Below are 10,496 nucleotides of genomic sequence, written 5' to 3' on the forward strand. Positions count from 1 at the left end.
GCAGTGCGGGTTTAATATACATATATGTCGAGTATATATGTACACACAGTTAGCACGGTCGGGAGGGCGGGTCAGAAGCCCGGGGTGGTGGGAAGCGGGCAGGATCAGTGCAAAGGAAACTCATCCTCTTGCCCTTTCTGCGGTGTGGGCCTCCCGGGATGCCTATCCCCCCCCTTCCTTGGGAGGGGCTGGACCCCAGGTTGAAGTTGGCTGGCACGTGCAACAACAGTCTAAGCAGAGGTGAGGGATGCAGAGGAGCCCTGCCCTCCCAAATCTGATACGGTGTCTCGTTCACAGGGCGGATGCTCAATGGCACACCCTCCTTCCCTCTACCACCCCCCACCCAGGGGGCTGGGCCATGCCCCCTCCCCGCCTGCCCCACCCCAGCTCCTACCCCCCTACCCCCTCACTGGAGGAACTAGGTGTGCTAGACACAGACAGACAGCCGGAGCGTGCGCACACGCACAGACACGCACGCACAGGGTTAGGGCCGTTAGTGAGCGCAGCCAGCTGGGCCGACCTGGTGCCCGGCGCTTCAGGCTTTCTTGGGTGGTGGTGCCAGCTTGATGATGTCCTCCTCTGATGGCTGCCGGATGACGTCTGTGGACAGAGGGAGGTTGCTGGGCCGGGCCCCACCCCATCCCCCTGGGGGAGGCCAGCAGGGAGGGGGCAGGCAGACACGTGCATGTGTACATACTATTTTTTAGGTGTGTATTTTGGGCCACCCCCAGGGGTTATTCCTGGCTCTGTGCTCAGAAATCACTCCTAGTAGGATTGGGAGACCATATAGGATGCCAGAAATTGAACCCAGGCCTGTCGAGTGCAAAGCTGTGCTATAAACTCCAGCCCACCTTTATACTTCTTGGCGCTGGGGATGCGTGTGAGCTTCGTGTCCAGCTCATCCTCAGCCGAGATCTTGAGCACGCGGGTCCTATAGTCCAGAACCATGGTGAGCAGGTCAGGCCTGCGGGAGATCTCGAAGATGTGCTCAATGTAGGAGAGGTTGTCTGTGGGACAGAGACGGGAATGGGGTTATCTAGGCTGGGGTGGCATGATAGACACGGCCACAGGCTAGGAAGCACCACACACTACCTTGGCTCCCGCCGCCATGCCATGTACCTCCAGCCCACAAACAGCGACCCTCACGACCCTCACAGCACACACTTCAAATCTCCAGCAAATAGCGGCAGACACACACACACATGCGCACACAACCTTTGTCCAGCTATGCCATGTACCTCCAGCCTACAAACAGCAACCCTCACGACCCTCAGAGCACTTCAAATCTCCAGCAAATAGTGACAGCCTTGCGCTCAAGCACACACACATACCTCCAGCCCACAAACAGCAACCCTCACGACCCTCACAGCACACTTCAAATCTCCAGCAAATAGCGGCAGACACACACACACACACACACACACATGCACACAACCTTTGTCCAGCTATGCCATGTACCTCCAGCCTACAAACAGCGACCCTCACGATACTCAGAGCACACTCTTCAAGCCACACACACACACACACACACACACACACACAACCTTTGTCCAGCTTGTTGTGGGCCTCCAGGAAGCTGAACCAGGCGCTGCCGGTGGTGATCTCCTCACTGCGCTCACTGGGAATGTCCTCCTTGCATGCTGACTTGAGCTGCTCCAAGTCCTCCACCGTGATGTTGTCAGTCAGCTCCTGCAGGAGGCTCCCGTACTCCGCCATGGCTGGACACAGGAAGGGAGGGTGTGACGGGGCAGCCACACCTCCCCCAAGGCGCCTGGTCCCCCCAACAGTGAATCGCCCAGCCAACAGCTCCCCAACCACGGAGGTGGCAGTTGCCATGGGAACCTCTCGCCTCCTGCTGCTTCCCAGCCCCCCCCCCAGGATCGCCCCGCCCACCTGCAGCCCTCTGCACTCCCCCCTTGACAAATTCCAGGCCAGAATGGATGTGGAGAGCCAGGACCACCCCACCTCTGTGCAGCCCCTGTTCTTCGCCCACTACTGTGTCCCTGGCAAGCCCCTTGCCCAGCCCGGGATCTGTGCCTACAGCCTCAGCGCCCCCAGAATGACAAGCAGCCTGCTCTGGCCCTCGGCCCAGTTCCCAGGATGCTGGGGGAGGGGCAGGGTCTGCTTCATCCTGGGGCTGCCAGGAGCCCCCTCCCCCACTCTTCCCCAGAGCAGGTGGGGGGTCAGTCTGCTTTCTGCTGTGGAGGTGACCATGACCCAGACCCAACGGGCTTAGGACAGGCCCATTAGGCTCTTTGCACCTGCACCGGAGCCTTAGTTGAGCAGCCTGGCTGGTGGCCACTCTAATCCCATTCATTGCCGCCTAGGCAGGCAGGCCCTCAGACCCTGATGGATCCATCGGAGCCCCCCCAATGGCCAGACCTGTCCCCACCCCGTGCAGGTCCATCAATTGAGCACCTACCCCCTTCCCCAGGGTGGCAGGGCCTGGCTTTCAGAGCCACTCCCCTCACAGTGGCCCGGATGCAGCCGAGCCCCCACCCCCAGAAATTAGGTCAAGTCCCAGGCTCCTAGGCCAGACCTGCCCCCACCCACCGCAGCTGCTGTCAGGAGGGAGGAGGGTGAGGGAAAAGGCCCTACAGGTCCTCTCAGGGTGCAAGGAGCACCGGCGGGGTGTGTGTGTGTGTGTGTGTGTGGTGTGGTGTGTGGTGGTGGTGGTATGGCACCGAGCAAGCAGAGTGGGGGGAGGAGGGGACTACGAGAAGCCTTGGGGAGGGGCCACTGTGCCCACAGGAGCTTTAGCGGGCTCAGCTGTAACCATGGCAACCTCAGTTAGGGGGGGCCCATGGCTGCTAGGACAATGGCCAGGCCGGTTGGGAAGGGTGGCTGGTGAGTAACCGGACGGATGGGGGAACAGGCGTGGCTGTCTGCTCCTGGCCAGGACAAGTCTCACGGCCCGCCACTCCCCAGGGGCTTCTTTGGGTTCTGAGTTCCTCCGCATGCTGCAGGCCTTCCCTGTCCCCGGAGGAGCAGCTGGGCTGGCAGCAGGACACAGTCCTGGGCGGAGCTGCAGGGACAGGATGCAGGGCCGGAACCGGACCACTGGGCCCTCTAGGAAGCCCAGGAAGCCAGCGCATCCGACCAACCATTCTGCATGTTTATATCTTCCTGCCCCCCTCCCTCCTCCAGCCCTCCACAGAGCTCAGGAGCCCCCCCCCCCCAGCGCAACCAACCACCTGTAGAGGCTTCTCAGGGACCCCTCCCGTCCTGTCCCGTCCCATCCTGTCCTGTTCCCAGCCACATCTGGGCCAGCAAAGATCCTCCCTAAACACACAGACCCGGGGTTTGGAATACCCTGCGCAGGACGACCCTCACCAGAGGTTGGGGGTATAGGAGCAGGTGCAGGTTTCTGCCCAAATTACAGCAGCCCCACCTTCCCCTGAACAAGATCTTCAGCATCCGTGCAGCTGGGTGTGTGTGTGTGGGGTCTTATATCTGCAGCAGGGGAGGAAACAGTAGGGGCTGCCCGAGAGCCTGGATGAGGGGGGGCGACCAAAGGGACCCCAAGCCCTCTACGATTCAAATTTTTCCCCCTTCCTGTCTAGAGATTTCATCTCCCCTCACTATGCCTCAGTGTCCCTCCCGTCTGCCTGGGGGTCGCGGGGACGGGAGAGGAGTGTGCCAAAAGCAGCCCACCCTCTGGCCAACACTCACCCCAAGGTCAGCCGGCCAGGCCTCCCCTACCCCAGCTCCCGCGGAGTCTGAGCACCAAGCAGGTGGCATCGCTGCCCTGGCTCCCCACCTGCCCCCCCCTCTCGCTTCGCCTCGCCTCGCCCTGCCACGCGCATCTGCCCAGTTCCAGGCTCCATCCTGGGCTGACTCACGGCCCGTTCTTCATTTTTCTGCCTGCCACCCCTCCACCATCCCGGCCACTCCCTCCAGGCCCGGCGACGCGCCCCTGCGTCCGTCCGTCCACCTGTCCACCTGCTCGCCGGCTCCCAGACGAGGCGCCTCGCACTCACCCAGCGCGCGGGGTGACGGTGGTGCTCGCGGGGCGCGGGGCGCGGGGCTCGGGCGGGCCTGGCGCGGGGGCGGCGGCGTGTGTAATCACAGGCGCGTGTCGCGGTGCGCGCGGAGGAATGTGTGTCCCGCGGGGCCCCACGCACGGCGGAGACCCGCCCGCCCCCCGGCCCGCCCCGCCCCGCCGCGCGCCGTGGGCACCTGGACCCCGGGGGACCTCCGGGCAGGGGGTCGGTGCCCGCCCCTGCGCGCCGACCTCGCGGCCTGCCCACCCGCCCGCCCCCGCGCCCCGATCGCTCGCCCACCAGGCCCTCACCCCCGGCGCTGGGCGCGGCGCTCGCCGTCCCGTCCCGGGTCCGAAACGTCCAGCTCCTCCCGCGCCGCTTCCGTCGCGCCCAGCCCCCCGCGCCCGACTCGACGTCAGAGCCGGGGCGGGGCCTTCTGGAACGCTCGAGCTGCCGCGCGGGCCGCGTCGCCTCGTGACCTTCCCGTGACCGCCCGTGGGAGCCGCCCGAACCCCTTATCGCGCCCCCCCAGGCGTGTCGTGTCGCTTCGGGGGAGGATGGGAAGACCCGAGGCTGAGGAGATACGGAGCTCCGTCCTTCAGGACCACCTCGTGTCTGTGTGCCAGCCGCAGACACAGGCCGCTGTGTCCAGTCCCCAAAAGCGCTTCTCCAGGGTCTGGATGGTGCTCAGGCCTCACCCCCAAATCTCCTCCCCCACCCCATACTTGTGAAATCTGGGCAACTCCCAGAGTCCCGATTGCTGAACTGAATGGAGAACGTAGGGTGAAAAGCTAGTGGAACCTGGCAGGAGGACCCTAGTGGAGAGGGGAAGTCTGTGTGTGTGCCCAAGAGCGTGATCTATGCGCAATCTGTCAAGCTCGGCCATGCACACACATATCCTCTCCTGTGCACGTGCGCTGAGGGACCCCAGTTGGGCGCCAGGCCCACACTGTCTCCTAGTGCACCCACCTCTGACTCACGAAGGTACACCACGGACTGTGAGGTGCACAGAGACCTGCTCTGGGGGCCTCAGACAGACCCCCCCCCAAGTGAGGTGGCACAGTGCGGGGTGGGTGGGCATTGGGGGGGGGAGACAGCGCCCTGACTTCCCGCTTACACTGCCCCAGATAATTTATTGAGGCCCTTCAGACCCACGTACATTGAGTCGCTGGCCCCAAGCACAAGTACTGTCAGCCAGCTCAGAAGGACAGACAGAGGTGGGGCTTGACTGTGGCTGAAGCCAGGAGCTGCTACCCCAGGAGGAAAAGCACCAGAAAGAGGGGGTCTTGGCAGTGAGAAACCGGGGACAGGGGGATGGTTAGGACAGAGTTGGGTCGGTGTGTGTGTAGGGGGACAGTGCCTGCCCCTATCCACATCCGGCTGGGATTTCGCCGGGCTCCAAGGAGGAGAGTGAGCCCGTGTCCTGGGGTTTCCATCCCAACAATGGCAGAGCTGGGAGGTGGTTCCACAGGCTAGTCGTCATCATCATCATCGTCGTCATCATCGTCGTCATCATCATCGTCATTGTCATCATCCTCTGTATTGATCTCGCCCTCCAGCACATCTTCCAGCCAGTCTTCCAGCTCGTCTGCTGAAGGCAGGTCCTCCTCATCATCCATCTCCATCCAGATGCTATCGGCCTGCAGCATGCAGGATGGGGTCAAGGCTGGGCGGGTGTGTCCTGAACAGGGTGGTGCTGGTGGGTGGCGGGCATGTCCTGAGGGATGGCTGGATGGGGATTTATCTTGGCGCTGGGTGATGCTGGTGGTCATGTCCTGAGGCTGAGGTTATGCCCTGCGTAGGGCTAGATAGGGGCATGTCCTGGTACTGGGTGGGTTTGTCCTGGGGCTGGTTGGAGCATGTTCTGTTGTGGTTGGGGCTGGGTGGGGTGGGGCAGGGACTGAATGGGGGTGTATCCTGGGGGCAGGTGTGCGTATGAAGGATGTGGCACGGCTGCATGTTAGTTACTTTCAGGATGGTACTATGGAGGGGCAGAGGGGTATGGTATGTGATGGGCGGGGATGGATAGGGACATGTGAGTGGAGGGGGTGGGGCATGGGACAGCGAGTGGTGGGGCATGGAAAATGTGGAAGGGGTATTTAGGAGGTGGGCTGGGGTGTGGGCAGTCAGGGCGGGGCAAGGCAGAGTCAGCTCCCCCATTGAGCTTGGAAGGGAGCTGGGCTGATGAGGAACATGAGACACTCACGTCTGTGACATTGACGACACCTATCTGCGGGGCTGAGAGATCGATATCAAAAGTCTTCTCCCAGTAGGGAACCAGCTGCAAAGGAGACACACTTAGTGGGTGGGCTGGAGAGTGGGGCTGAGACAAGCTTGAGGAAGGGTGTGGGAACAAGAACCAAAGGCCCCAAACCAGGCAGGGGTCCCCATGCTCAAGCTGGGCCCCAGGATCTCTCAGTGTGTCCCCAAACTCTGCTGGGTACAGGGTCAACTAGAAGAACCAGGAGTTGGGGAGGAGCCCCTCATTCTAGCTGGGCTGAGGGGGCCTGAGATTGGAGCCCCTCTCCTCACATATCCTCTCTGCAGTGACCACTTCCCCTCCTGCTTTCTTGGTGTTTTGACTTCAGTTTCAGGGAACATGTACTTTATGTCTGTGCTCCCCTGGCCACCCTCTTTGTGTCCTCTTCACCCCACTCACTAGGGGGAAGTCATCAGGGTCGATCCAGATGATGCTGAGGTCAGGGTTGTCCGTATTGTCCTGTGCCACTACCTTGAGCGTCTCCAGGAACTCGTAGCCATCTGGGGGACATGGAACATGTGGGACCCACCCCAGTGGACTCCTCTCCTCATTCTCCCTGACTTGCCCTACCCCATCTTCCTCACCTGGGTCAGCCTCCTCAGCAAAGGCCACAATGTGGATTCCATCCATGTCATCCTCCTGTAGTCACAGGAAGGTTAGCCACCAGGGAGGGACATCCCCAGCCTACTCTGCAGTGCTCATTCTGGGTAGTGCAGCTGCCCAAGTGACCAGGAAATCCTGAGTCTATTGTCCCTGGCCCCCACCATAGGTACTCACCCATGTCTCATACATACTCTCAGGCTTCAACTTCCTCAGGGTGGACCTAGAGGAACAGGGTGGGCATTAACCAGGATGCCAAAGCACATGTATATATGTGCTCAGGCCCTGCGGGTCAAGAAAGCAGCACCGGGGCCGGGAAGGTGGCGCAAAAGGTAAGGTGTCTGTCTTGCAAGCGCTAGCATAGGACGGACCGAGGTTCAATCCCCCAGCGTCCCATATGGTCCCCCCAAGCCAGGGGCAATTTCTGAGTGCATAGCCAGGAGTAACCCCTGAGCATCAAACGGGTGTGGCCCAAAAACCAAAAAAAAAAAAAAAAAGCAGCACCTTGCAGAGCATAGTGGTCAGTTGGGTTGACCCCTCCTGGTTTCTCCTCAGAGACGGCAGCCCCCTCTACATACCCTGTGCTCCCCAGGCTTCCCATTTTCCACTCTCATACCTCCTGTGCTCCTCCACGAAACTGACGATTTCCTCCTCACTGTTGGGCTTATCCGGAATGGTCACTGGTTGCTGCATGAAGGCTTCATAGAAGTCAATCTCATTCATCTTCAAGGTCAGCTTCTTGGCCACCTTGAGTAGGGGCAGGGGGTGTGTTGGGAGTAACCGTAAAAGGACAAAGGGGTGGGATATTGGCAGGAACTGGGTCAGGCAGATGTGGTTGGCTGTGGGGGCCTGAGGTGTGCATGGCTGTGGGCTTTGGAGAGGGCATTAGAGTATCAGCAAATGAGTGGGGTTCAGTCCCCCTTGGATCTTGGGAGGGGAGCCCCACCTTGCTGTCGAAGGTGGCAAAGAATGGGATGTAGGGGTGAAACTCCTCAGCTGCATCTTCATAGGCTTTGTAATCTGGGGACACAAGGTTGATCCCATCACTCTTCAGGTTCTACCAAGATGAGACCCAGCCCCCAGCCCTCCACGGGAGACACTAGGGGTACGAGATCTCTTCCTTGGGTGGGTCACCCACGCTCTGAGTCCTTGCTCTTGAAGTAGCCAATTAACTTGATCTCGTCCTCGATGTTATCAAAAGCTTGTAGCTCTCGCTCGCCCTCGATCAGCTCCACTGGATCCTCCATGACCTGGGGTTACAGGGTGAGGAGGGAGCTGGGGCAGGAGGAAGGGACTTTGTTGCAGAGCAGGGTCTGATGGGTTGTCCCTTTCTGGTTTTTCTCTCTCAGAGGTAGCAGCCCCCTCTATATGTCTCGTGCTCCGCAGGTTCCTCCCTGTCTATGCGTGTCCCTGCATGTCTCTATGTAGCTGTGAGTCTAGGCTTACCTGACTACATGTATTTTGTGAGTCTGTGCCCCCAGATAGCTAGGTGTCCATGTGTGTGCCTGTATTTGTGTATCCTGTCTGAATGGCTGTGCTCGGTGTCCACTGCCCAGGGTGTCACGCTCACATCAAGGAGAAATTCCACCAGGGTGTCAGCAGCGAGCTCGCCATCATACTCGATCACCTCGTCCCCCTTGAAGATGTAGATACTGTCCTCCTCAGTGAAGCCTGGGACAGAGAGTTAGGGGGGCTAGAGGGATGGGGGTGCTGGCAGATTCTGGAAGGTCCCTCCTGGGGCCACTGGGTCTCCTGCTAGAGATCCCAATCTGGCCTCCAGCACTGCCCAACCCATTCCAGCCTCTCCATACTAACTCTGCTCCTTGCTTCCTTCTCTCCACATGCACCATTGGCCTCCAAGATTCCCCCATTTTCCAGGCTTCGACCTTACCTAACTTCTTGGCTACGGCTGCATCCTTCTCAGAGTCCACCAGCCCGAAGCCCACGCCCTTGTCCTCGAGCACCTGAGCAGCCAGCTGAGAGAGGGGCCAGGGTCAGAGACCAGGGCCAGCCCCTTACAACCTCCCCATTCTTGGTTATACTTTCTGGGGCACCCAGACCAGACATCTGTGGGCACAGTTCAGCTCCTTCTGTGTCCACTCACAACCCAGCATTGGCCATGGGGGGTCAGTGAGCAAAGAATGGAAAGAACTGGGCTGGCAGATAACCTGTCTTGGTCTGAAACCCAGAAGGATTCAGTCCCTATGCTCCTTACCCATTGCCCCACACCCCCCAATTCTCAGCTGGGAGCCAGGCAGACTGCCAGGGGTGCTGAGCATGCAGAATATAATCATTTGGCTCATTGGTCAGAGGGTGGGCCTTGCTGGCACTCCAGGGGCCCACACACAACAGAACCCCCCCCCACATGCCAGAACGCCGGGGAATGGTGCTGGAGAGGCAGGAATAGGGGGTGAGGACTGGAGCAATAGAACAGCGGGGAGGGCACTTACTTTGCATGAGGTTGACCCAAATTCAATCCTTGACACCCTATATGGTTCCCTAAACCTTGCCAAGAGAAACTCCTGAGTGCAGAGCCAGGGGTAAGCCCTGTGCATCTCTGGGTGTGATCCCCAAGCCAAATAATAAGTAAACAGGGTTAGGGCTGCCCTTCAACACCTGCCCCCTGACAACTGCATGGAAAAGAAGTTTTTACTGAAAAGTAGATTCCTTCACCCCTGAACTTTGGGGTACAGCAATGGGGCAGTATCTAAATGTCTGTGGGGGAAGGGCACTTGCTGTGTCCTTCTGCCCGTAACTTTCCATTTCCTCATCAGCCCCTTCTAATCTCTGTGACCTGGTTCCCAATTCCCTGAGGTGTGGAAAGGAGGCACATCCTGCCTCTGGGAGTCAGGATGGGATGAGGGCTGAGCCAGGTGCCTCACCTCCAAGATCAGCTCCTCCATCTCGAATTGTCTTTGGGAAGCCTTGTCGCCCTCAGGGGGCTCGTGGTACAGCAGCGCCAGCACCTCATACTTCTTAAACACACTCTTGTAGTTCTTGCTGTTGACATTGACCACGCGGTCCACCCCATCATAGGCCGGGAAGTCCAGCCCCTCCTCGCCCTGCACTTCTGTCTTGGGGGCCCCCAGAAGTAGAAAGAGCAGCAGCGAGAACCTCAGTCGGTTTCCCATTCCTGTGGTGCTGTGTGTGGGGAGACCCAGAGGGAGCCCTGAGTCGGGGAGCATCAGTCTCCAAAGCCGTGGGGACAGGGCACAGCAGGTCTTCAGAAGCAGAAGTGCCTACAGCCAGGGGGATGAGGGTGAACAGAGTGGGAGGAACCTGAGCTGCCCTCTCCAGCGCCCCTGGCTCCATCTGGCCTGGCTAAATATGTCCCCAGGCTGGGGGGGGGGGGAGACAGAGCTGGAGCCTCAGGGGCCAGGACACCCAGCCAGGCCTGGCCTCTTCCCTCTCACAGCCCTCCCCCATTCGCTTCACCCCTATCTCAGGTCCTCATCGCCATATTAAGAAAGGAAAAGGCCGACACTAAAAATAAGAGCAGATGAGCTAGAGGTAAGTGAATCTGGGTGTGTGGGGGAGGTTGAGGGAGCCAGCCAGGCCTGTGGCTGGGTCAGAGGCCACAGAGCTGCCCAACATTGAAGCTCTGAGGGGCCTGAGTAGGACCAAGACCGCAGGGCGGAGCCCCCCTCCCAACT

At 59.9% G+C, this 10,496-nt stretch overlaps 2 protein-coding genes across 3 annotated transcripts; both read right to left on the reverse strand.

Moving 5' to 3' along the window:
- Positions 1-402: 402 nt before the first annotated feature.
- PEA15 (proliferation and apoptosis adaptor protein 15) lies at positions 403-4,433 on the reverse strand. Of its 2 annotated transcripts, none has more exons than XM_049777068.1 (4): positions 4,295-4,433; positions 1,545-1,718; positions 852-1,007; positions 403-600 (listed from the first exon to the last, which is right to left on the reverse strand). In XM_049777068.1, exons 2-4 carry the CDS (start codon positions 1,714-1,716, stop codon positions 536-538), a joined length of 393 nt encoding a protein of 130 aa, XP_049633025.1. In that variant the 5' UTR covers positions 1,717-1,718; positions 4,295-4,433; the 3' UTR covers positions 403-535. The 2 variants fall into 2 exon arrangements, with proteins under 2 accessions (XP_049633025.1, XP_049633026.1); XM_049777069.1 differs by lacking the exon at positions 4,295-4,433 and adding an exon at positions 3,981-4,118.
- Positions 4,434-5,406: 973 nt separating this feature from the next.
- Positions 5,407-10,195, reverse strand: CASQ1 (calsequestrin 1). The gene is made up of 11 exons (XM_049777454.1): positions 9,726-10,195; positions 8,735-8,819; positions 8,414-8,514; positions 7,982-8,093; positions 7,790-7,863; positions 7,460-7,590; positions 7,021-7,066; positions 6,828-6,882; positions 6,643-6,743; positions 6,190-6,264; positions 5,407-5,623 (listed from the first exon to the last, which is right to left on the reverse strand). The coding sequence occupies exons 1-11, from the start codon at positions 10,026-10,028 to the stop codon at positions 5,456-5,458; spliced, it is 1,251 nt and encodes a 416-aa protein (XP_049633411.1). The 5' UTR covers positions 10,029-10,195; the 3' UTR covers positions 5,407-5,455.
- Positions 10,196-10,496: the final 301 nt, after the last annotated feature.

The sequence above is a fragment of the Suncus etruscus genome, chromosome 7, assembly GCF_024139225.1.
Source record: "Suncus etruscus isolate mSunEtr1 chromosome 7, mSunEtr1.pri.cur, whole genome shotgun sequence".
NCBI lineage: Eukaryota > Metazoa > Chordata > Mammalia > Eulipotyphla > Soricidae > Suncus > Suncus etruscus.